Raw genomic sequence first — 27,866 nt, 5'->3', positions numbered from 1 at the left:
TCCATTAAAAATTATTTTATTCAAATTATGTTTTCCAAAAGAGAGGGTTCTGTGCTAGTCGTCTTTGAAAGTTTTCATACCTACAAAAGAAAAACATATTTATAAGAAATTTAATTAGAATCTTTCATAATGTGACAAATGACTCATCAAAAAGCAAATAACTTTACATGTCATTTCTAAAATGCTAAGATTAAAAACTTAGAAAGTTAAAAGTTAATCTGGGAGTTTAATTATTAATTTATAAAAGACAGCAAGCATAGTGATTTAACTGGCTGTATCAGAAAGCACAAATCATAATAAATTTTATTAATTTTTTTATCTTTTGCAAATCTGAGAGCTAGAAGGGACCTAAGAAAAAATGAAATCTAACTCCTTCTCCCTCATTTCATAGATGAGAATAATTTGCTCAAGGTCACATAGCTACATTATTACAAAGCTCAAACCTAATACATTCTAGTACAATCCATGCTATACCATGCTACCACTTCTCAGCAAACTCTCCTTATGTATCTCCCCAACACTGGGATATTCAAAGTGAAAAGAAATATCTATAAAACAGAAACATAGAAAAGCTGAAGAAATAGATTCATGTACAGGGTGCAGTATAAACCACTCTGATGTTTCATACATGTTTATTTTAGATCAAGACTTTCTACTTATGAAAAAAAAAGTTCATTGATATTTCAAGCCTCATATACAGTACTTACAATTCAAAATATAAAAAAATGTACAGACCTTAATTGTGGTCCCTAAAACATAAGCAATTTTATTTTCCTGTCTTTATAAAGCCAAAATGGCTACTATATAACAAAATATTATTTGGGGTAAAAATTATTCCTAATGTGAACTCTAAAATACATATTTAATTGCATGCAAATGTTAATGTATTCTGATGTCCACAATAAAAGAATATGTTTAAATGTCAAAGAAGAAATACATTCACAAGCAAAAAACACACATTTTTTGTAGGTTACTAGAAGCCTTAATATGAGAGCTACAAAATGCCCCATACCATTTCAGAACCACATTTGCCGGAATGAACATTTCAGATGGACTTGGTGTCATCTGGGCCTGAGAGACAGCAAATGATGAAGCAAAATTGTAGAAGTTGTCTAACATCTTTTGTGTGAACTAAAAGTTAATAATAAATAGATTAATGGATTATACTAAATACTCCATTTAGACCTTAATATTTTTAATTTAAAATGTTGTCATATTAACTTGGTTTAAGGACTGTGAGTTCTGAGACAATCTAATGCTGAACATTAAGGCAAGTCATAAAATGACATTATGCCACAAAATCATAACAATCTGCCTTTAGTACTTTCTTTATATCTCAAAGAATTTCTATGATTATCAAATATTTTAAAGTTTATAACATATTCATTTTGGGGAAAAAAAAAGAAAAAATGTTTTTTCATTCAAAATATCTTCTTTTATCTCCACCTTTGGAGATGCCCCTCTCCTCAAATACCACCCTCATCAAATCAACCTATTTTCTCATATAAAATAGTAACCATATCCAAGAAGTCTTTTTCTTACCAGAAAGATAAAAACTTAAGTATAAAAAAGGAACAACTGGTTACTCACCATCAATTACAAAGAAGAGAAAGGTAACACTATTTCATTTCTATTTCCTGGTCTGTTCATTCTCACTGCCCCTCAAATGAGCAAATCCACTAACATCCTCCAAGACTCCTTTGTTGAAGCAAGAAGTAAACTGATTCACATTTCTTGAGAATCAAATGGGTTTAAGCACTAAACCCCAAAATTAATGAACTACTAACAATAATACTACCTTTTATTCACTCAAAAATAATCTTCCCAACATCACTTTTTCCAAAACATAAAACTAGCCATGAAGGTTCTTGCTGTCTCTTTTCTACATGGAAGAAACATCTTATTAGGGTTTTGGTTTATTTAATAATATCGAGGTAGTTTAGTCCAAGAGACTCTACTGTCAGGGTACTTGAACCAAAATCAGAGTTGAACCAATAAGATCACTAACTAAAAGATCAGTACCAGGAGAAAAAAAATCAACAGCAACCCTCCATACAAGCAAGAAAAATTTTTAAATGTAACTTTAAGAAGATCCAATTCATGACAGAAACAAAGTCTGTAAGATACCTAGGGGAAATGCTAAGACAAGCTAATAGTAAGACTTTTGTGGAAAATATTTTAAGACTGTCTTGAGAGATAAGAAAGAAAACAAATGAAAGGACTTATATACCATGTCGAGTGGAAAGATACAATATGTTCACGGATGGGAATACTTAATGTGATAAAGGCACATTAAACCTATATATCCAATGTAATTTTCAACTAAATTCCAACAAGATTTTTCATGGCACTTGACAAGCTGATACTAAAATTATTATGAAAAATACCTAAGCCTATTTTGATGACTAGGAGGAGGGACTTGGCCTTCCAGATATTAAGATTTTTCCTGGCAAAGGGACAGGCAAATAAACTAACTGGAATAAAAGAGAGAGCCCAGGAACAAACCTAAGCATATGTGACACATGATATATAACAAAGATGCTATTATTCAGAATAAAAAAAAAATGTGGACTAACTATTCATTTAATGGGACTAGAACAACTAGTTTTCCATAGGGGGGAAAATGAGTTTAGATCCCTTCCCATACCACATACAAACACAATTCAAAAAGTAAAACATTAAAAGCCTTAAGAACTATAAGAGAACATAACATCTTTACATATAGGCATAGGGAAGAATTTCTCAAATACAAAAAACCCACAAATCATAAAGGAAACAACTGATAAAATTTGTCTACAGAAAAATATGTCTGTATGCAAAAGACACCATAAACAATACTAAAAGACATGGTAGGAGAAAAAATTTACAACATATACAACAAAGGATTATTATCCAGAACACATAAAGGCCTTTTCCCAAAAAGCTAAAATTAAAAAGTGCCAAAAATAATACAACAGAAAATTGGGGAAAATTATATAAACAGTCAATTCCTATAAAAGAAAATACAAATGCAGGCCAAAAATCTGAAACGATGCTCAACTTCACCAACAGTCCAAAAAAAACCCCAAAAACAATAGTAATATTCTAATTTCACCTATCAAGTTTGGCAAAAATTTAAGGTCTGACAAATATTACTAAGAATGTATAAAAACATCTACCATTGGAAAGGAAAAACAAACTGCGGCTCATTCGTACATATGACATATGACAATTAAAACAAACTAAATCGATTCCATGTATCAACACAGATAAATCTTTAAAAATAATGCTGAGTGAACAACAGTAAGTTGTAGAAGTTTGTGCAGTATGATACAAACATTTATATCCATTTTAAAAACATACGAAAGGGTAAATAACAAGAAGTAAAAATAGAAGAACCAGAAAAAAAGGGATTCAACACAGAAGAGAAATAAAAGGAATTTCTGGAGTAATGGTGAAAGAAAACAATACCTTAACAACAGCTATGCAACAGACCCAGAGAATAATCAGTCCACAGTGGAACAAAAAAGAGAGTTCCAAGAGAAATGTTTCCAAGACAAATTTTAAATTGCTATATTTAAATATATTGAATGGGAATTTACAATTGGCAGAGTTTGGGCATAAATTATTAGAAATGGAAATACAGAAATCCATGCAAAGGAAAAAAATGAGAAATTTATTAACCAGGATAAATGAAAAGTTATACAAAACAAGAAATATAATCATAGCACTACACATGGCTCAGTTTTGAAAAACATTTACCAGGTCATAATACTGAAAACTTTGAATACTAACTTAATGAAAATCTATAATGGAAAGGTGGGGAGAAAAGATATCTGTGTATTTTGGAGAACGGCGGATTAAGAGAGCTAAATCATGTTATGTATCGGTAAGTCAATGGAAAATACCTATAATAAATAAATTAATAAAGAAAGATTAATCAAGTTTCTTCTGACACATGGAAATAAATACAAGAAGAAGGAGGGAAAAAAAATGAGGGAGAGGTTGAAAGTGACTGCTGCTGAGAGGCAGAATAAAGCAGAATATAAAAGGTATAATAGAGGACAGCTGTTTTACATGTAAAACTATTTGACTTTCTAAACCATGTACTACTGATAAAAACTAAACTGAAGTAAGAATAACTAAGAGCATAAATTAGAAACACGTTTAAAAACACATATACAAATAGTACTATACATGTTTTGTGAACAAATATGAAAGATTTTTTTAAGTACTGAAATACAGATAGGAAAGATATATAAAGTTAGAAGAGTAGCTACCTGGAGAGGAAAGGGAAGAAGAGAAGCAGAGAGCAGTGGGCTGTATCTGTAACACTTTATATAATTTTTTAATTAGTAGCAAATATAGCAAAATGTAACAGTTAAATCTAGGTGGAAGACACATGGAAGTCTTCAAATATACCCCACTATAAAGAGAGCTCTGTAAGGATGGGTATTATTTTATTTTGTCTACCTATTTTTATCTGTTTGTTCTTAAAAAATGCCTCGCTCACAATAGGTATACAATAAATATTTGTGGAATGCACTTTTCTATATATTAAAATATTTCATAATAAAACATTTAATAAAATACATATGCATCATTAAAAAGCTCAAATAACTTATAGAGTAAAAAGTCTTCTTGCCCCTCCCCAGGGATAACATCATTTTGTCATGTATTTTCCAGACATTTTTCAAATACAATCTATATGGGACACTAAAAGTATTGTTTTACAACTTGCTTTTTTCAGTATAGTTTATTTTTTTAATTACTGACAAAATTTTTAACACCCAGATTCTGCCATTCTTTAATTTGGCCCATTCTCAAGAGATCATATGACAAGTCGGCGCTTAAATTCATGGCCACAATCCTCAAAAATGTGCTTCCTAGCAAGCCCAGAAGGTTTCCCTAGTCCATTCACCCTCCTCCTCTCCTAGAGGACTTGTTTAATAATCCTTTCGGTTTAGATTTCCAATACTTCTTTTCCCCTCAATCTTAGCTGATGATCTTGCTTCCTATTTCACTGAGCAAAGAGAAGGAATCGAGAGAGAACTTGCACAACTTCTCATCAGCACATTTACCAACCTCCTGTGTCTGTCTGTGCCCATATATCCATTACTATAAACACTGTCCATTATCCTATCGAAAACCTCCCAATACGGTCTTATTTCCTACTCGAGGACACCACTTTCACAAGCCTCCCCACTCGCCTGCATCATCAATTTTTCTCTCACTAATGCTTCATTCCTGTCAAACATGATATAATATCACCGATTAAAAACAGAAAGAAAAAAAATTCCTTGTCCCCATAGCCCCCTCAAGCAACCAGACCATTCACCTGCTGTCCTTTATGACAACACTCGTCAAGAGTCATCTATATTCACTGTTTCCATTTCCTCCTCTCCAATTCACTCAACCTCGCTGCAAACACCCTTTCCACCTCTATGAACTCTTGTCAAAATCTTTAATAACTTTTACCTTGCTGAATCCAATGGTTAATTCTTAGCCTTCATCTTACTTGACCCATCAGCAGTGAATACTACTGATCACTTCTTCCTTCTTAAAATCCAGTCTTCGCTTGGCTTCCAAAACAGCACTTTTTGGGTCTCCTCCTACTTCAGGCTGCTCCTTTCATTTCTCCTTATCTCTTTAAGCGTCTCAACTTTGAAATGGCCCCAAGCTCTGTCACTGGCCAATTTTTCTATTTACAGTTACTTCTCAGTGATCACATCCCCTTCTCAACTTTAAATACCACCTCTACACTGATGACTCCCAAATTTTTACTTCTCTTGAACTCTAAGCTTGTCTTCTCCAGCTGGATATCTAACAGGCATCCCAAACATAGTACAATCAAAATTCAACTCCTGATTCCACTCCCAGCCCATACTTGTTCTTTTCACAATATTCCTGTGTTCTTGTTCCTGGATCCAACACCCTTGGAGCCATAGTTGATGTCTGTATCTCAGACCTCACATGTGATCCACACCATGAAACACCATTGGCCCCATCTTCAAATTATCTCCAGAAATCAACTACTTTTCATCACCTCCATTTCTACTTCCCCATACTTCCTGGTTCAAGTCATTAAAATCTCTCACCTAGATTTTCACAAGAGCCTCCTAACTGATCTTCCTCCTTCCCTCTCTGCCTCACTACAGTTTCTCTCCAAAGATGCAAAAGTGATCCTTTAAAAATGTAAGTTAGATCATATTACTTTCCTGCTCAAAACTCTCTTATGTTTTCTCTTCCAAACAGAATATAAGCCAAAGTCTTTACAAAAGCCAATGAGGTCGCATATGATTTATCCTGCAGCCACCTCCCCCATAATCTCCAACCTCATCTCCCATCTCTCACCCTCGTTCACTCTACCCCAGACACAAAGTTTCACTTTATTCTTCAAACATAACAGGGCCTTTGTAATAGCTATAACTCTGCCTAGATCATTCTCCCCTTCAGGCCTCTGCCAGACAGGTTAAAAGTCAACCCTTATGGAATTGTGTCACTTTAAGCTCCACGAGGACAAGGATCTTGCTCATCAGGTTTACAACTGTATACTCACAGCCTAGCATACTAATTGTGGGAGGAAAAGAAGAAAAGTTAATATTTAAACCCATTTTAAAAAATCACTTTGAGCTATTTTATCACTATAAAAACTTAAGTCTCACTAAAGCATTTATAAATTTTAAAATACCTATAGAGACGAAGACAAACTGAAAATATTCATGGAAGCCAATAACTTGTATCATATGTGTTTACCTTCATTTTTACATGAATTCTACCACCAAGCTAATTTCTAAAGTACAGAATGTGATTTTTAAATTATTTTAGAAAATAATGAAATGTACATTCCATTACCTGTGTAAATGAGTCAACTGAAGACACAGCAGCATTACCTACAGGAGTCTGCTGAGCCAGACTGTCCAATAATTCCACTGAAATTCCAATCTGAGCAACAGATGGAGTTCGGACAATATTCATGGCTCCAAAAGGGTGCTGGCTTCCTTCTCCTGAAAAAAATTAACATGTGCCACATATTTTAAACTTAACTTGTATACACACAAATTCCTTTATAAATATGTGGGGCTTCCCTGGTGGTGCAGTGGTTGAGAGTCCACCTGCCAATGCAGGGGACACGGATTCGTGCTCCGGTCCGGGAAGATCCCACATGCCGCGGAGCAGCTGCGCCTGTGAGCCATGGCCGCTGAGCCTGTGCGTCCGGAGCCTGTGCTCCGCAACGGGAGAGGCCACAACAGTGAGAGGCCCGTGTACCGCAAAAAATAAATTAAAAAAAAAAATAATAATAATAATAAAATATAAATATGTGAAGAGCCTCTGATCTATATGCACTAAAAAGTTCTGTTACATGAAAGTTTGTCTCTTCTCAGATAAATGTAAAAGGATGCCTAGCTTTTACCGTATTAACAAATAATTAAGAAAACCAAAATTTTCCTCACCAGAAAAATAGCTGTTACTTTTCTAAAACTTACAAAATTATTGCAGCTAGAAATGGAAACTAAGAGAATAAGAGAAAAATAAATGAGCATTAACTAGATAACAGATTCTCAATGCTAACTCTGAGGGAAGGATATTTAAAAAAAATTTTAGAATTAGTTTTAATATTTTCTGATTATTCCACTAAAGAAAGAGATTTCATTGCCATTAATACTGATAACGACATGGCATATTTTACTAAATGTCATAAATCACCCCACTCAACACCTGATGATGTTATCAAATAAGCAATAAAGGAATTTGCAGCTTATTCGGAAAATAGTAATTTTCGCCTTTACAATATATTTATTTACAAGTAAAATATATAATACATCATAAATATATAAAATATATCAAATGTATATTTGATATATCTGAGCCTCTAAGTGTCAGCTAACTTATACATGAAAAAATAGACCAGTTTTATTAATGCACATAAGACATAATCAGAAAAGTTAGTCTAAGAAAAAAAATCATACAATGAATAGATTTTTGATTTATCTGCTTTTTATATGACTATGTCTAAACAAATACTACAGAACTCTAGGACAACACACATCCCTAATAACTAGAACACTTACTGCAAGTATCAAGACTCATTAAATTTTCAAGCATATGAATACAAACATAACTGTATTTTTCTGTGCTTTAAAAATACACACACTTCACTAAACATGACTGGTTTAAGATATTTTTGGTATTTTAAAATTATTTGTTTTACTTAATTTCCACATATTTGTGAATTTTCCAGGTTTACTTCTGTTACTTCTAATTTCTATCAATGTGGTCGGAAAAGATACTTTGCATGATTTCAATCTTTTAAAATATACTAAGACTTGTTTTGTGGCCTAACATACAGCTATTCAAGGAAATGTTCCATAGGCACTTGAGAAGAATGTATATTCTGCTTTTGTTGCATAGAATGTTCTACATAAGTCTATTAGGTCTAGTTGGTTTACAGTGTTTTTCAAGTCTTCTGTTTCCTTGATGATCCTCTGTCTAGTTGTTCTGTCCATGCTGAAAGTAAGGTATTGAAGTTTCCAACTATTATTGTTGAACTGATTATTTCTCCTTTCAACTCTACTTCTGCTTCATGAGGCTCTATTAGGTACACAAAAGTTTGTAATTGCATCTTTTTGATAGATTGACCCTTTGGTTTCGGTTTGCATAATTTTTTTCATCCTTTACTTTCAATCAATTTATATCTTTGAATCAATAGCTGTACCATGTTTTTTAATCCATTCTGAAAATCTCTACCTTTTAATTGAAGGGCTGAATTTCATGTTAAATAGATACTTGCCAGTGTACCATTTTAATTCCCTTATCATTTCCTTTATTATATATATATATTTTATTATAATCTTTAAATGGTTGCACTGGTGATTACAATTAACATCTTAAAATAGAACAACTCTAGTTTGGATTAATACCAATTTAATTTCAATAGTATACAAAAACTTTTGCTCCTATGTAACTGCTTCTCTCCCTTATATTGTTGTCACTAATTACATCTTTATACCTAGTATGCCCATAAGCAGACTTAAGAGTTTTTGTTTTATGCCATTGTCTTTTATATCAGATAGGAAAAAAAGCAAAGTTACAAAGTATGTATTAAGGCTTTCATAATTACCTGTATAGTCACCTTTAGCTGTGTTCTTTTTTACTTAACATGAATTCGAATTACTATCCCAGGTCCTCTCATTTCAGCCTGAAGGACTCCCTTTAGCATTTCCAATAGGGTAAGTCCTCTAGCCACTATTCCAATTTCTGTTTATCTGGGGATGTCTTCATTTCTCCATTTCTGATGGCTAGATAATTCTTGATTGACCTTTTTTCTTTCAGTACTTTAAATATGTCATCCCACTGCCTCTGGTCTAAATGTTTCTGATGAGAAATCAGCCATAATCTAGTAAGGACCCTTGTATGTGATGAGCTGCTTCTCCTGCCACTTTCAAGATGCTCTGTCTTTGGCAGTTTATCATGTCTTGGAGTGAAGTTTATCCTACTTGAGTTTGTTGAGCTACTTAAGTGTGTAGATTAATGTTTTTCATCAAATTTAGAGTTTTAGGGCAATTATTTCTTCAAATATTCTTTCTACCCCTTCTCTCCTCTTCTTCTGGGACTCCCATTATGCATATGTTGGCATGCCTGATGGTGTCTCACAGGTCTCTAAGGCTCTGTTCATTTTTCATTCTTTTTCCTTTCTGCTCTTCAAATTAGGTATTTTACCTATCTTCAAATTCACTGATTCTTTTTTGCACCTACTCAAATCTGCTTCTGAAACCCTCTAGTCAAATTTTCATTTCAGTTACTGTACTTTTCCAGTCCATAACTTATTTCCTTAAAAATTTTTTTCTATTGGTATCTTCTATTTGATGATACATCATTCTGATTTCCTTTAGCTCTTCAAGAATATTTGAGACAGCTTCCTTAAAGTCTTTGACTATTAGGTCCAATGTCTATACTTCTTAGGAACAGTTTCTATTCATTTCTTCTGTGAAAGGGCCTTGTTTCTTGCATGCTTCATAGCATTTTGTTGAAAACTGGATATTGAATAATGTGGCAACTCCAGCAATCAGATATTTCACCTCTCCTTAGGGTTTATTGATACTGTTTATTGTGGCTGTTTCCTTGTTTAATGATTTTTCTGAACTAATACTATAAAGTCTGTATTTTTTGTCATTTGTGACCACTGAAGTCTCTGTTCTATTAGGTTAGTGGTTAGCTAGTGAATGGAAAGAGATTTCCTTAGAAGCCTGGAACCAAAAAATTCTCCCAGTGTTTGCAGGTGGGCTTTGTGTGTTGAGACATGCCTTCAATGCTCACGCCTTCGGGCTTCCCTTGTGGTACAGTGGTTAAGAATCCGCCTGCCAGTGCAGGGGACACGGGTTCGAGCCCTGGTCCGGGAAGATCCCGCATGCCGCGGAGCAACTAAGCCTGTGTGCCACAACTACTGAAGCCCACATGCCACAACTACTGAAGGCTGCACGCCTAGAGCCTGTGCTCTGCAAAAAGAGAAGCCACTGCAATGAGAAGCCCGCGCACCACTACAAGGAGTAGCCCCCGCTCGCCACAACTAGAGAAAGCCCCTGCACAGCAACAAAGACCCAATGCAGCCATAAATAAATAAATAAATTTATTTTAAAAAATACTCATGCCTTCAAGGTCAGCCAGCAGGAAGAGCTTAGAACCTTCTTAGGTCTTTCCCAAGCATGTGCACAGCCCTGGACACCCATGTGGTCTTTTAGATTCCCAGGAATCCCCAGGAGAATTTCAAAACCCTTGTTCCCCAAAGTATCTTATTCCCAGCCTTTCCTTCCAAGCTTTTTGGTTAGTCTGTTATTTGCCCCAACTGTTGTCACTGCCTCAGGCAGCAGTGACTAATACATTTACCTGTAAACATTTTTGACAAACATATGCAGAAAGTCATTTTAGCAGTGGAAGAGTTCCAAGTTAAAAGAGATAAAGGTGAGCCTTTTAAATCAGTCTTCCAGGGAACCACAGAACAAAACAAGTTAATTACAATTAATTGTGAATAAGGTCCATTCTCCTCCCTCTGGTATCAGTACCAGTACCAAGAACATGGTCTGTTATTTTCAAGGCTACCACTGAGCTGAGGAACAAGGGTTGGGAGCAGGGTAGATTAACTACCACAAAGCTCACCATTCTTACAGAGATTCAGTGTTTTTTCTTTTCTGGTTGCGACAAGCCTTTGGTTAGTTTCCAGAGTCCTGAAAAAGTTGATTCTGAGAGTTTTTGCCAGTTTTTGCTGTTGTTGCTTTTATGGAGGGATGAACTTCTGGAGTTCCTTACTCCATCCTTTTAATTGTTTTAAGCCTAGAATTATGCTAAGTCCAGAAAATGTACTGCTATTTGCCTGTATAACAGGCTCCAATGATCTCAATCAAGGAAAGTAGTTCAATACAACCTACTACTGCCTTAGTTGTAACTACCCAGAGTGATCGGCCCAAGCAGAAAGCCCTGTCATCTCTAACCTCCATCCTTTATCACACACAAGCTCTTGGCAAATAAGTGAAGCCCTAAGGAAAACTCTCTAAGATCTGTTGTAAAAACTGGGGCTAAGGAAATATTCTGACTCTTTCATTTTAAAGCTCTCTGGGACTAAGACAACTTAAGATGGGAAAAACAAAAAAACCCTCAGTCTTCAGTAATCTTTAATCTATATTTTCAAAGAAATCCACTGTGCAGTTAAACCATTCCTTTAGTCAATCTTATTCTCAAAACGGGCTTGACACAGTAATTGGTACCCTCCAAGTACAAAGGTTCTTGTTTGCAAACCATAAAATATTGGAAAGAAACATTGGAACATAATGTACAAACTTACAGTGAGTGTTTAATTTTGGATATGAATTCTTGACAGCCAAAGTAAAAAGATAAACATGATCAGTTACACTGAGTCTTATAACCAAAAAATTAAAAAACAAAAACAGCAGGGAAAGTAAAACATCTGACCTGGTCTTTAAAAAAAACATGTATTACAAAAAGTTCTCAGTAACATTCCAATAGTAAAAGAAGCAGCAAATCTTTTAAGGTTGTTTCTCAAAGTATCCCTCTTCACTAGCCTAACACAACTCAGAGGAGAAAATCCTATAGGAAACTAGTGCTTTACTGTCAGTATACAAGGAAAAGCAGTCATCATCATTTACTATCTGGGTGTGACTCTTTTTAAAACTATATACACTTCATTTCACAAAAAATGTTCAAAAGAATGAAGAGATATTAAAAAACTTTATTAGAATTTTCGTAAGTACTAAAGTACAGCAAACTCAAACATCCATTCCAGATTTCCCACACTTGCCTGGTTTTTAAGTTATAAATAGCCAAAATGGGCCACGTTCTCTGAATACAACTGCTCCTCAAATGTCACTAATAAATGTGGATCTCTAATAGATTCGAGCTTATCATCACTTCTGGTCTTTCTTCTGGCAGTTGCATTGTCAAAGTGCAATACGTGAAACCTTGAAATTTTGAAAATTTTAATGGCTCATAATTTATTGAAGAAAGAATGGCCACCCTCTTTGATCTGTAATTTGCAAAACATTGTCATTTTTAGACTTATAAACATTATTTAGAATAATCAATCCAATTAGTTTCATTCATTTCTACATTATCTTCTCATCACCTTTGTATACACACCCACTTTCAGCAATGCCCACTTACAAACTGTATCCAGTCAAATTTGGAGACCAAACGTAAGAGATGAAAGAATACCAGCACACATCCTTTTACCACATGTCCAAGATTTTGTCACAAAATACTACGTGATTAATTCCTCCTTGCTGAATGACTAAATGGATAAGAATACCATATTTTCTTTTGGCCCTTAGAAATATACTGTTCAATCATCCATTTTTTTATTTGAGAAAATTCACCTAAGAGACCATCATCTGAAGATTCAATCTTGAGATTTTGCTTATATGATCAACTTCACCACCATCATGAGTCTAGAATGCTGCTATCTGCCTCACTGTATTCATTTTCTTTAATAAATTTATTTATTTATTTTTGGCTGTGTTGGGTCTTCATTGCTGCGCACAGGCTTTCTCTAGTTGCGGCGAGTGGGTACTACTCTTCGTTGTGGTGTGCAGGTTTCTCACTGCAGTGGCTTCTCTTGTTGCAGAGCATGGGCTCTAGGCACGCAGGCTTCAGTACTTGTGGCACACGGGCTCAGTAGTTGTGGCTCACGGGCTCTAGAGCACAGGCTTAGTAGTTGTGGCTCACGGGCTTAGTTCCTCTGTAGCATGTGGGATCTTCCCAGACCAGGGCTCCAACCCGTGTCCCCTGAATTGGCAGGCAGATTCTTAACCACTGTGCCACCAGGGAAGTCCCTGTATTCATCTTCTGATTCACACAAAATTGTGAAACTTGTTCCCCTGTCAATTTTCTTCTCTTTGCCATCATGAACAAAATATGAAAAATTATTAATTCCTAATTCTGTCCAATGAAAGCAAAAAGCAGACAATGAAGATGGTGTCTCCAGTCTCCTTTTATACTTCTTGAAACATGACATAATCCTTTGGACAATGCAATATGAAAACCATAGGATAAGGCAATAGCAAACTAAGGTGCACATGCTAAATCTGGCCCATAACCTGTTTTTGTATGACCTAGGATAGGTCATACAATAGTTTTCACATTTTTAAGGTTGTTTAAAGAAGAATATGTCACAGAGGCCATATGTAGTACACAAAGCCTAGAATATTTACTATCTTAAGCTTTACAAAAATGTTTGCCAACCTCTGCTTCAAGTAATTCCATCATTTTTCCTTTTTCTTATTGTTTCAGCCTTTCTTTTCTTCCATAGTTGAGAATTAATGAGAAATGATGAAATAATTCCTTGGATGAAACAGCAAAATGTTTCAAGATATAGACAAAATAAGATCACTAATATCCTCAAATGCACATTAAATTTATAAAATGGTCCAGTGGACCCATATGGTAACTGCAAGATAGAATGAGTTTAAAAAATATATAAGTAAATGTTTTCTCTGGAAGACCTCTACAGAAGAATAAAACTCATGAAATATCAATCTTTCTAAGAGTTATAAGTGCCCCCAAAAAGAAACCAAAAAACTAAAAGTGAGTCCACTGGTTAAGATACTTTTGGTGTGCATAGCAGCAGGGATGAAGACTAAATAAAACTGTTATGCCAAAAATAAGCAATTCACTATGAAGTGGCATTTGAACATGACATATGCTAAAAAGCTACAGAAAAACAACTTAATTATGCCTGCTGAAAATCCTCTTAGTATTGAATATAAAAATCATATATATGTGTATATATATATATATATATATATATATCCTTAAAACCTCTGCTTTATTTCTATTGATAGCCTGACAAGCCTGAAATTACATTTTTTACTCATGCATATTCTAAGAGCTATGTGACTTCCAAAGGTCTATCAATAATAAGTACTTTAAACCAGACAAAAATAACTTACCTGACATAGTAATATGTCTAGAATTTGTCTGAAATGTATTTAAACTATCAATATTTACCAAGTATCTAAAGTCCATCACCGTGCTCTATACACTCTAAAGAACACAAGGTAAAAGATACACAAACAGTCCCTACTCTCAAGGAGCTTACACTCTAATAAGTCAGTAACAATTACTTAACCTTTCTGAATAGATTTCACTATCCGGGTGATTTTTAAGATCCCTCCTAGAGCTGTCTTTCTATGATTTTATAAAAACGTAATAACCATTCTTTGAGCACCAACTACGTGCCAGGCACTATTATGCATTTTGCATTATCTCTAATGCTCCGCAAAACACATGCACTGTAGGTATTATTATCCCCGTTTTACCTGGATTCTCTTCTAAGGCTTAAAGAACTTGGTCAAGACTACCCAGCTAGTCATGAGTATCACTGGGATTCAAACGGGTCTAGCAAACTCCAAGGTTGATGCTCATTCCCGTCCATTATCCTACGTGTTTACACCAAATTCTGTAGTATGAACTCTTAACTGCTTTTTATTCATTACTTACTTCACAATAAGCCATTCAAGAAAGGAAATCAAGAAACATCAGGAAGTAAAAGGTTCCCATTCTGGCTCTAGTTCCACCGCATGCAAACAGACTAATAGTAGTATCTTGAGGTGTTGTTTTGTCCTTTCTAATCCCCTTGACAAGCTCAACCCAATCTTAAAATGAAAACTAAACTAGAATAAGTTTAAAAGTTTCTTCTTGGCAACTGAGCTAGATAAAATGAGAGACTGTATATGTCATGTGTAGAAGCCAAAGCAATGACATTAAAATATGGCAGCAAACCCAAAAAGAAAAGAGCAGAACTATAAAGAAGAAAGTGATGATTTATGACAAACTCTAATTTTAACATTTCTTAAAAATTCCTTTTTGGTGCTAAGCCTTCTTTTCATAGATATTTTTAATGTCACTGCCATGAAAGACAAAGAAAGGCTGAGCAATGTGTCAGATTAAAGACTAAAGAAGTGTGACAATTAAGTGCAATGTACAATACTGACTGGACCCTAGATGGAGGGAGCAGGAAACTGCTATAAAAGGCATTATTGGGAAAACTGGCAAAACTTTAATGTAGAATGTATATCAGACAAGGTATTGTATTAATGTTAAATTTGTTGAATTTGATCATTATACTGTGATTATAAAAGAATATCCTTGTTCTAGGAAATGTATGCTGATGTATTTAGGAGTAAGGGGGTATGATATCTACAACTTACTCTCAAAAGTTTCAGGAAAAAAAAATATCCAGAGAATGATAAAGAGTAACGAAATTAATGAATATGGGAGAATATAAAAAATTCTTTACACTATTCTTGTAATTTTTCTCTAATTTTAAAATTATTTCAAAATAAAGTTGCTCTAATTCCCTAATGCAAAAATTTTTTTAAGTATCAAAAGTGATACTTTTAGAATTTCATTCCAAACTAACACTACCTCACAGTAGGGCCCTGGCCAAAAAAATAAAAAACAAAAAAGGTAAAACCCCAATATAAGGTGCATAGTTCAGGTGCCTAAAACACAAAGTATCAGCCTTTTCTCATAACAAGAGTATTCTACGAAGTTCTACCGCATTCATTACTCTATTTTATTCATATAAATATATAATCCCTCTTTATAGCACAGGTAATTTAATCAACTATTTCTTATTCTTCTATTAAGTACAGTCACATACTAAAGTGCTAAAGACACACAAAAAAGTATTTAAGTTCCACATAAGTGTTTTTATTATATCTGACCTAATGTCCTACTCCCCCACCTGCTCTTCCAATCTTGGCCTCTTCCGTTGCCCATTCTCCACATAATTCTCCACTGTAGATGTCACTGGAATTCTCCCTGACTGAGGCATTGAGCCATTTCCTCATTGTATCTTGAAACACTTTAAAATAGTTAACCTACAGAGAAAAGGAAGGTTTTAAGTTGAACTTAAGTATGTGTATGAAAGAATATGTGGATGTGGCTTAAACAAACCCTTCAAATAGGATATGAACTCTACAAATAATTACCTTTGACAGACATATGCATATAAACATGTATAAATATGAATAATATAAATTCTTTCAGTTACATATTTTTGGTAAAAGAAACTGCTTCCACCTTCCGAGTTCAGAATTAAAAATTTAAACCTTAATTTAAAAGATAGTGTGCTCATGTTAACATTACCTGGCATCTCATTATTCATATATAACAGGTTTTAACAGATGTTTAAGTTGTTGTAAGTGAACACCAGCACTCAGCTGACCTACTATATGAATGCTGAGTTTTTTTTGTGCATCTTACAGTTTAATAATGCTATTAAGGCTAGATATCAACTTCAGAACTCAGGTAAGAAATTTTAAGAAAAACTTTCCGAAATTACTGTGAAAAAAATTCAAAAAGTACTGTGAGACCTGATAATACTTAATATCATAGAACTAGAAAGAAATCCTAAAATTATGTGGAAAATGAGTTTCTAATTCTAATTACAGATACCTTTTGTGTTAATGAGATGGACATACATCAAAAATGGACATACATCAAAAAAGCAGCCTATCTCCCAAAAGACTTCATTAAGAAAATGAAAGATGCAGTCCACTGAGAAAATTCCCAGTACAAACCATGAAATGTTTCTCTGGATGAGATTAAGACAAAGCAAAGGCGAGCAAATAATCCTTTTGCCTCTGCTATTCAACTCTGAAGGATGTGAAAATTCTGAACTTTGGGGAAAAAATGTAGAGTATTTATAAGAGATCTTTTGGCTTCCTATTACACATATCTGATTCTCCCACATGCTACTAAGAGATGCAATGTTTAACTTCAGTATGAAGATGATGAGAAGGGAGATAAATATTTTTAATTCAAAATAAATTACTAAAATGTGATTTTTGCCCTAAAGTTTTCATTTATATTCAGAATTTCACTAAGTGGGCTGACATAGCAAGGAAAAGTGGAGATGACACGCAATAAAAATGACCAAATCCAGGTTCATAGTTGTCAAATACAGATGTTTATTTTGTTAATATTAATTCATGGTACAGTGTAAAAAGTTAACGATTCATATAATAATCCATAGAGGAACCACTAAAAAAAATGCAAAGGTAAAAGTAAAAACCCAATAGAAGAAATATGGATTTTAAAAATACTCGATCCAAAAGAAGGCGGAAAAAAAAACCCAATATAAAAACTTAAACCTAACCATGTCAGTAACATTGAATATTAATGGTCTAACCACCTCATTTAAAAGGCAGAGACAGAGGTCAAAAAAAAAGGCAGCACCTAACTATACACTGTTTACAAGAGATACATAGATTTATCTCAAAGTAAAAATACAGGAAAAATACAGCATGTCACTGGAGAGAAAGAACACTGGAGAAGCTACATAAATTTTAGACAAAGTAGACTTCAAGACAGAAGCATTACCATAATAAATGGTATTTCATATTGATGAAAGCGGCAATTCATTTTCAATCTTAGACACTCATAAAACAGAGGAAGAGAGAACAACTGTTATGTTCCTTTTCTTTTTCTTGCCTCACTGCACCCTTACTACTTCTATTCAACATGATGCTCAAAGGGCTGGGCAATGCAATAAGGCAATAAAAAGAAATAAAAGACATAAAATTTGGCAAAAAATTGGAAAGAAAGTCTTTCCAATCTATGAAAGTCTTTTTCATAGATGTTACGATCATCTATACAGAAAATTCTAGGATGCAACTAGAACTATTAATAAGGGAGTTTAGCAAGATATTCAATGTGTTACCTCTTCCTTCATCCTCCAGGATACAAAGTCAATATACAAAAATCAATTGTATGACAACACCAAATGCTAGCAAAATATTTAATTTCTCTGACATCCAGTCTCTTGAAAACCAGAAGCTAATAATAAAGATTAAATATATAATACACATGAAAGCCTAGTACAATGCATTGCATGAGCAGATATTCAATGTTACCCTTTCCTTCATCCTTCAAACATTATAAAATCTTCCTAATTGGCTGCTCTGGCTCTAATCTCAACAAGATTCTCCAACCCATCCTAGACAATGATTTTACTAAAACATCATTTTTTTAAAGTATCATTCTCTTGCTCAAACACTTGCCTACCAGAAAAAAAAGTAAACCCCCCATAGCATAACCAGCACACAACAGCTCCACTTTACCTTTAAACCTTACCCCTCGCCCCACATGTCCCAAATAGAAGTCTATCAAGCTACCTTTAAAAGTCTCCTCCTCACTGTCACTTGAAGGTGCAGTGTATACTACTACTTTCATGACTGATGATTTCCAAATGCAATTCCCATCCTCCCACTTCCATCCCATCCAAACCTATTCATACTTCAGGTTCATGCTCCAGTCTAATCTTCTATAGAGCCACTTTCAATTATCTCAGCTCAGTAACCTGCTTCCTTTGAATACTGTCTTGGAGTGATCTTAATATTCATACACAGATACGGAGACCCTAAGTGAAAGCAGTCATCAATTTGAAATGTATGTGCTAAGAATGAAGTTGATATACAACAAAGTCTTTACATAAGCAAGTATTTTTTTCTTCTGTAACTTGTTTAATGGAAATGTCTACAGTAATTTCTAGTATATTTCCCAAGCATTCACAATGTAAACAGACAACTTAAAAATCATGATATAGCAAAAGACATATAATTACCCACTTTTTAAAATATAAGTTCCATACAAATTTTAGTTTTGTTAATATTCCCTTTTATGTGCTAATTTGAGTTTGCATACAATTTCTGTAAAGCAAAGAATCTCTTTATATAATACTCCCAGTATTTCATGATTTTTACTAAGTTTTTGATTAAATGTCTCTTCCGCACTAAACACCAAGCACAGCATCTAAAGATAAAAATTGCAAGAGACTCATTTAAACTTCCCCAAGTCTCTAACCACCAAACTGTATCTAAGCTTGTGCCTTTTATTTATTTACCTTTTTTTAGGATTTCTAGATCCCATGGAGGGAGGAAGGAAGAAGGGAAGTTTCTTCTTGTTTCTTAACATCAAACCCTCCCTTCTATATTTTCAAGTTTAGTCCCATCCTAATTCTCAACCATCACCCCAGATTGTTCCATCATCAGCCGAAAAGTATATTCATCGTATAACTCCTTTTCAGAACCCAAGAGCTACAAAGAATCTTCTCTCAAACAAAATAAAACTCACAGTACCTTGTTTTAAGATGTCCTACCAACTGCAATTCTCTCTCTCTGACCAAAACCTTTCTGTGCAAAATTAAGAAATCTGTTCATCAACCAGCAGAGAACCAAACACTGCCAAAGTTTAACATGAAATTTGCTTCACTTCAACTAACCGTCTACCCTTCCTACTCCCGTAAAATTCTTCTAGATTTCTTACTTAATAAATTCTCAGTTCAATCACAACTGCCTAAAGTTACTTCAGCAAGTCTCTCTTCCACCCTGATATGCTAGTTAGCTAGGTTTGCTCAATGTAATAAAACTTATAAAGGGCATCTCAAAGGTTCAAAAATATAAATCCATTACAAGTCCACCTATTCTTATATTTCAATAATACAAAATTCCCTAATATGAATAAAAAGTCTAATCTTCTCTGTATAAATTAAGAATTCTAATACTTTAAACATCCGAAAAGCGCATTTTCCAAATACACTAGGAAAGAACCACCCAAAACATTTTAACAGCATTTTATCATTTGTTTAATGTTGATAATCAATAAGTCTCTAAATATTTTAAGCTGTTTTTCCTTTAATAAAGCATTGTGCTTTGCTCATTAAAAATACTGCCTTGAAATTTCATTTTGTTTTCATAGATAAAAGCTATCAAAAGCCATGTTATAATGAAAATGATGAGAAATAATTTATTTTTTAAAAGGCAGGAGAATAAAAGAATTACTTTTATCATAATGGAAATAAATCCATTTTCCCATAATGGATTAAGTATTACTCTGGGACTGGATTTTGGACTGTTTTAGCTAACTCCACAGAAAATATGTCACTGAGTAATTATTGTTGTTAAAGTTTTGGTTAGAGCAACTGTATTAACTCATTTTTGATTGCTGAATTTTCTCCAGATTGGATGAGATAACACAATAAGGAAATGTCTGGGTTTTTATGATCTCAGAATGTTATGCCCACTGCCCCCAACGTTTTGGGTGTCACAGAGAAAAGGGAAAAGACAGCCGAAGGCAGTGCAAAAATGACAGAAGAAAGCACTTTTCACTATTTCCAAGGCATCTCCTTCACGGAATATAGTGATGATCATAAATGAAAAAGAGATGTTGCACCCCTTTCCCTACTCAAAATGTTGGCAAAGCTAGAGCAAAGAGAAGAGAAGGTAAGTTAAGGTAAGGACAATTAAATTGACAATTTAATTAGTATGTCTCCAAAAACAACCAGTGGGTCCTGGTATACTAGATGGTGGCCAATATTAATCTTAATCAATGCCTATGAGTCTGGGTACAAAATAAGCCTGCACTGTCCCACTATGCAAAGGTTAATAGTTGGCTGGCTACTAGCCTATTGCTATACAAACAAAACCCACCACTTTATGTTTAAGGCATCGCTATCATGTTCCAAAGGTTCCTCACACCCAAACCAAAAATCTCTCTCTCTTGTCCCAAGTTAGTTCCTCCTCTGCCTATATCGCTTATGACTATTAATATCTACCAGTATCCATTTAATTTTCTAGCATGCTTTCCAACTAGTAATTTGATTAAAAAACTGTATAACAGTATCTATTTCCATTTCTCTTTCATTTTTAAATCAATATATATTCATATAAACATCTATACATTACTTTCTCTTTTCAACAAATGGTATTGGAACAGTTTGATATCCACTTGCAAAAAAAAAAAAATTCGAACTTCAATCCATACCTCGCACTAAATACGAAAATTCATTCAAATTGGATCCCAGATACAAATGTAAAATCTAAAACTAAAACCATCTAGGAGAACACTTTTGTAACCTTGGGTTAGGCAAAGATTTCTTAGACACAACACTAAAAGCACAATCCAGAGAAGAACAAACTGAAAAACTGAACTTCACTGAAATTAAAAACATGCTCTAAGTAAATCAACTATACTTCAATAAAATAATTTTTAAAAAGATGCAAGGGAACAAATCAATAAACAAGATGTCTGCAGAAAAACAAAACAAAAAAACACACAAAAACATATGCTCTATAAAAGACACCATAAAGAGAAAAGACAATCCAAAAACTAGAAAAACATGTCAAATCACATATCTTATAAATAACTTGTATCAAGAATACATAGAGGGCTTCCCTGGTGGCGCAGTGGTTGAGAGTCCACCTGCCGATGCAGGGGACACAGGTTCGTGCCCCGGTCTGGGAAGATCCCACATGCCGCGGAGCGGCTAGGCCCGTGAGCCATGGCTGCTGAGCCTGCGCGTCCGGAGCCTGTGCTCCGCAACGGGAGAGGCCACAACAGTGAGAGGCCCGCGTATCGCAAAAAAAAAAAAATATTGATTGTAAGGTTGTCCACTTATCATTGTAAAGTCAATTTTTTTATATATTTGAAGTTATGTTTTATATACACACAAATTCATGACATTCACTTTTTCCGAGAAATATTTAAGTCTTCCTAGTGAATTATTTCATTCCTAGGGAATGAACCTCTTAATCCTTGATAATGCTTTTGCCTTAGTCCCATTTTTCTAAAACACACCTATGACAGCTTTTTGGGAGGTTCCTTGTGTTAGACATGTTACTGATAAACATCACTATAATTATTAGTTTGCTGCCTTAAATTAAAAAAATCCCATCCTGGAGTCTCCATGCTTTCTCTGGTAAGTTTAGTAGGTTTAGATTTATTTTGATAACTGATATATGTGAAATTATTTCTACCATCTCACTTTGTTTTTCACATACCATGTATTTTTCCGTCTTTTTCTTTCTTTTTTTTTAAGTTTTCCTTAAAATTTTAACAGGATTACTTGAAAGTAGAATCAATTTTATTACTCTTTCTAAACCACAGGACTTCAGAAAGCTTACTCAGATCACTACCCCTCCTGTCATATGCACTGTTTTCCAGTACAGTATTTAATTCTTGTGCATTTATTTATTGTATTGTTTTATGTAATCAGGTTGTCCTGATTTGTATATTTGTTTACCAATTTCTTTGCTAACTTTGAGTCTGGCATACCCTTCTACATTCAGGGACTCAGTTCCTTCCTATTAAAGTACAACTACCTTCAGCAGTTCTTTCAGTAATGGTCTATTAGTAGTAAACTCTACATCTCCACATGAAAACACATTTATTTCTCCTTCACTTTACAATGATAGCTTTGAGTGTTATTTTATTTTTCCTTGGCACTTTGAAGATACTCATCTATTGACTTTTGACCTCTATTCATGCTGTTGATAAATATGCTAAACTGACTCATTGCTGTTCAGTTATTAATGACTTGTTTTCTCTCTCTGGTGTCTTTATTACTTTCTCTATATATTTAACTTCACTAAAGTGTATTGAGTTGTCCACATTTTTTTTCTACTTATTTTTTCTATTTAGGCGCAGCTACAGAAAAGAGAAAAAGTGATTTGATAATGACTATTTTCTTAATTCTCCCGAAGACTATTCAGAACTAATACCATGCTATATGTACAAGTATCCACATACGGTGGATGCCCTAGGACAATGATTCTCAAACTTCAGAAGGCAACAAAAACACCTAGGGAACCTATTTAAATACTTGGATTCCATCCAAGTTTTTTGATTCAGTAGGTCTGGGGTCCTACCACAAATTTGCATTTCTAACAAGTTTCCAGTTAATGCTGATGCTGCTGGTCAGGGACTCATGCTTTAAGAACCACTGCCTTAGGGATTAGGGATAATTATCTCAGTGAACCCCCACTGAGAAGGACTGTAAGAATCTGTCCTGGTTCTTAAATCTAGAGATTAGTATTTATCATCAATCTCAACAATTTTTAGCTTTAAATATTACTCTTTCCCATTTCTTCTTGTAGAATTCCAACTACATAAATAACAGCAGCTAACAGTTCATCATCTGGCCAGAACTGCTCCAGTTCATTCTTCACAGTCCTCAGGATAAAAATTAAATTTGATCATATCATTCCCTTACTTGAAATTGTTCACTGGCTCCTCTACACATACAGGGACAGTTCTTTATGGGGAGGGACACATGGATGGGCTTCAGAGTACATGCAAATTTTTTAGTATTTACATTATGTTTATACTATATTACACATACTTTTTATGACACTATCAAATAGGTCTGTGATCTAAGCATGTTAAAAATTGTTAGCCTATTAAATTCAAATGAGTCAGTGTGATACATAAGCTTTTCAGTTTTTCATGATCCGTGCCTGCCTATCCTATACACCATACCTTGTGCCGTTCTGAGCATATCACGATTTCAAACTTTCATCATTATACCCATATTACCTCTACCTAGAAAAGGATGCCCAATAGGCCTCTCACAGGCCTGACAAACTCCTACTTATCTTCTCAAAAGGTCCAATATCATCTCCCAGAAATTTTCCCCAACCTACTTAAGAGTTAATTGTCCCTTACCTATTCTCTCTCAGCACTTTGTACAAACATCCGCAATTACTTTTCACCCTTCTAAATACTGGTCCATAGAACTATCTTCCTTTGTAAGAATATGAGTGATCTCAGGCAAGAACTTAATCATTATAGTAGATACCAAAATGTTTGTTAAATATATAAACATGTTACCTAAATATAACTTTGCCTTGGACTTTACAGACTATTTCCAGGAGAACACATATTTATAATCTAAGACTTTTCATGTCTGTTTTTATCTAGACTTTCAAAGGAACCAGATATTCAATGGGAGTAAATGCTACCTAGTATCATTCTCAATTTCTAAACAAAATACTTCAAGCATCAAAGCAAGGATTGTCCCTGTAAGATCTAACACCTGCAATGTCAATACAACCAACAGAAGAACACTGAAGGGGTAATCAAATCTAAGAGCTCAAAAGATCTTCGTAGAAAAAAAGGACTCTCACTGTATTTCCTATACAAGTCTCCTTGGTTTATCTGTTTATTTAAACACTGATGTGCATATTACAAATTATGAGAAGATTCCTCTCATTTTTATTAAAACACCCACTAATTCAGAAAAATCCCTTTACAAAGGTATATAGCATACAAAGAAAACCACAGTGAGTGGTTCTCTCCAGAGGCATAGGATGGATGGGAGTGTAAGTGTAAGGTCTCTTCACTTACCATTTTTCAAATGTGTCAGTACCATCTGACTGTTTTTTTTCCGGCCGTGCCATGCTCACAGCATGCAGGATCTTAGTTCCCTGACCAGGGATGGAACCTGTGCCCTCTGCAGTGGAAGCATGGAGTCTTAACTACTGGACTGCCAGGGAAGTCCCTGATTTTTTTTTTTTTTAAATAATGTTACATATTACTTCAGCAATCAGAAAAATATAATGAAAAGTAAAAAAAGCCACATTCTGTGTTATGCTATTTAAGAAAAAAGTTTAATTATGAAACTGTTTTAATATATTATTCTTACCAGATTTAAGACCTGAAATTTTGAAGATGGCACTTGGTTTCCCATTTGTGACAAATCCTAGGAGTTGCCATACTGGCATTCCATTTGAATCAGGATAGGAAAAGTAGACAGATCCTCCCATTCCCTCAGGAAATGGGACTGTTCCCAGCATAAAAACCACAACATGGTTGATATTTTCATAATCAGGCAAGTCAAAAACAAACTTATCCTCTGCCACTTGCTGTGCAGCTGTTTGCACCTAGAATATAAGAAACTCGCCTTAGTGAAATAGTTTGATAAGTTTCTATAGCCCTTTTAGTATTGCTGTAAGCTCTGTTACCAAATATAGTCAATTATAGTCATTATATCAAGTATAACACTGGATCAATCTGATACTCTAATTATGGAATTACCAAATACACCAAAAAGAGTGCTTATTTTAATAGAAAAATCTAAAAATATACATTTAGCCTTAAAATGACTTAATGAATGTAATCTTTCAAAAACATAACTAAATTATTTCAGAGGTGCCCTGAAAGGATTTTACTTACATAAATAAATCACTACAGCTTCAGAATGTTATAAAAATGAAAGGTTGTTCAAAACACCATGCCACCAAAGCTTTATCTTCTAGTTTGAAGGTAATTAAAATGGGTAAGCAATTCAGAAGTTATTACAGTCAATCCTCATTATTTGCAGATTCATTATGTGTCATTTTGCCTACTCACTGAAAACTATTTGTAACCCCCAAATTATTAAACCCTCCAGTTTAAATACAGAGAAATAAAACAAAGGAAGAAAGAACATAAATATAAACCAAAATGCCTATCAGTATTAAATTCAATTTTACCAGTTTTTGGCATGCATAATCTTAAAAGGCACATAAAATCATGGTATCTACAAGTTTTGAAATAATCATCAGGTAAAATAAATATTTCTTAAATGTCAACTCTGTCAAAGGCACCAGACATTCTGTTAATCTGTATTATGACACTCTAATCCTCGACCTTAGGAAAAAGGGTACATCTTTTACTGAGTCCATAACTTTAGATTTGGTGAATTTTTCTAGTCAAAGAATAATGTAGTTAAACGTTGAGGCATCGCTAGGTCTATTTGCCCTTCATTTTGATTAACATGTTCAAATACTCCAGAATTAAAAAGTCAAACACCGTCAAAGAAAATCTTGTCATGAAGGAACCCCTACTGTATATCCATTATGTAGGCTAGGTGTTAGGTAAATAGACACAGGCACTGCTATAACTAAATTCCTTCCAAATTAGTAGACAACACGGATTCCATAGGGCCTTTCTATTCTTTAGAAAAACACACACATTTTAAATGTTATTCGTTAACGAAATTCGTCCCACACTCAATCCTAGGCTGGTCCTTTCATTCTTCCTATCCGGAGCAGAAGCAATACAAAGTTATCCCGTCAGTATTATCAATCACCACCATCACCAAAAGGGGCCTCCCAGTCATTCAAGGGACAGACAATAAATCTTCTGAAGATAGCCATCTCCAATTTATCTCTGTGGTTCCTTAGAACTGTGTACACACTACATTATCAAAAATTGATGAAAAAATTCAACAAAGGGGCTGCAACATTTAATAAAGCAGGGAGAAAAAAATAAAGAGAAAGAATTCTAGGTGAAAGGGATCAGGTCTGAAATGGATTTCTGAGTGGCTTCTACGGAGGCAAGCAAGATTCACCCTCCAGATTCTTCCGGAACAATCCCAGGTACTTAACTCATTTACCTAACAATTCATCAAGGAAGGTTATCTCTTTTTACCAATAAGGAAATTCACTGCTCACGCTCCTTCTGGGGTCATCACAGATATCGCTCACGCTTTACGTTTCAGGCGTTTCTATCAGCCCATTTCCAATTACGTTAAGCATATTTTTATTAGGGCCCTTCCAAAAGGACCCAGCAGTTATACTTTGCCCGAGTACCTTCATCTTCGACAAACAGGACGCTACAGACTAGATTGAAACACCACATTTACCTCGAACTCACTTTATGAGCTCAGGCGAGTATTTATACTGCCAACTGAGCTTTAGTTCCTCAACTGCAAAATGAGAATGAGAACCACCATCTCACGAGTGACGGTTAAGTTTACAGTGCCAAATAAGCGCTACATAGATGGCTGAGAGGACTAGGAACAGACAAAAGGCGTGCATTGCCTAGGATAATGCACACTCGATAAACGGCAGCTAATGGTGTGACTGCTACTCTGAAAAGAGCTGTGGGGAAAGGAGAGCGAACATCCCAGCGTCCCACTGCCCACCCTCACACTCTCAGCAGTCAACTAGACGTGAGGGGGCTTCCCCGCATCCCGCGCACCGACGCACCCTCCCCTTCCCGGGGCCTCGCCCTCGGCGTCCTGCCCCCTCCCTGAGACCACCCGGCCCCATCCTCACCAGCCTCCCCGCCACCAAGCAGCCAAACATGGCGGCGGCGGCTCCGCTCAGCCGGCAAGGACCCGAAGCCGGGGACTAGAAATCCTGGGTCTACTGCCCTAGTCGAGCCCAAGAACCTTCCAGAACGTGGCGGAGGGTGCCTACCCCTCCGCTACATAGCGAATAGGCCAGCGGCAGGAACGCTTTCTGCACCCGCGACCTCTAACCTCGCCTTCCTAACCAGAACGCCTCTCAGTCGACGAGTACTTCCGGGGCTCACACCGCACCGCCCTTACTAAACGGGAAAGGCGGGCCAGATCCCGTATAAAACTACAAGTCCCAGAAGGGCCTGCGCCGGTTTCCGGGAAGGGAACGCGGAGGATTTGCCTATTGGGATTGGTAGTCCGTATCCCAAATTTACGAATCCAGAGCCGGGAGGAAAAGTTTCTCACGTTTGTCTAACATTTTAGAGATTACAGTGCGCTTCTACAGTCATTTCGCTAGATCTTTACAAAA

At 35.1% G+C, this 27,866-nt stretch overlaps 1 protein-coding gene across 2 annotated transcripts; it reads right to left on the bottom strand.

Annotated features, from left to right (window-relative positions):
- On the bottom strand, window positions 1-27,611 carry HIKESHI (heat shock protein nuclear import factor hikeshi). Of its 2 annotated transcripts, none has more exons than XM_060157874.1 (5): window positions 27,372-27,611; window positions 24,974-25,211; window positions 6,835-6,986; window positions 1,013-1,131; window positions 1-80 (listed from the first exon to the last, which is right to left on the bottom strand). In XM_060157874.1, exons 1-5 carry the CDS (start codon window positions 27,399-27,401, stop codon window positions 26-28), a joined length of 594 nt encoding a protein of 197 aa, XP_060013857.1. In that variant the 5' UTR covers window positions 27,402-27,611; the 3' UTR covers window positions 1-25. The 2 variants fall into 2 exon arrangements, with proteins under 2 accessions (XP_060013857.1, XP_060013858.1); XM_060157875.1 differs by having other exon boundaries at window positions 1,013-1,071.
- Between the last annotated feature and the right edge of the window lie 255 nt (window positions 27,612-27,866).

This window comes from Lagenorhynchus albirostris, chromosome 9, assembly GCF_949774975.1.
Source record: "Lagenorhynchus albirostris chromosome 9, mLagAlb1.1, whole genome shotgun sequence".
Lineage (NCBI taxonomy): Eukaryota > Metazoa > Chordata > Mammalia > Artiodactyla > Delphinidae > Lagenorhynchus > Lagenorhynchus albirostris.
Note: the sequence above shows the minus strand (reverse complement) of the source record. Positions and strands in the feature narration are given on the sequence as shown.

Excerpts from the sequence above, each read along its gene's own strand:
- HIKESHI (XM_060157874.1), bottom strand. The coding sequence starts at position 27,401 with ATGTTTGGCTGCTTGGTGGCGGGGAGGCTG. Across the intron at positions 25,212-27,371 it reads GCTTGGTGGCGGGGAGGCTG|GTGCAAACAGCTGCACAGCA; the intron begins GTGAGGATGGGG and ends CTTATATTCTAG. Across the intron at positions 81-1,012 it reads GCAAATGTGGTTCTGAAATG|GTATGAAAACTTTCAAAGAC; the intron begins GTATGGGGCATT and ends TTTCTTTTGTAG.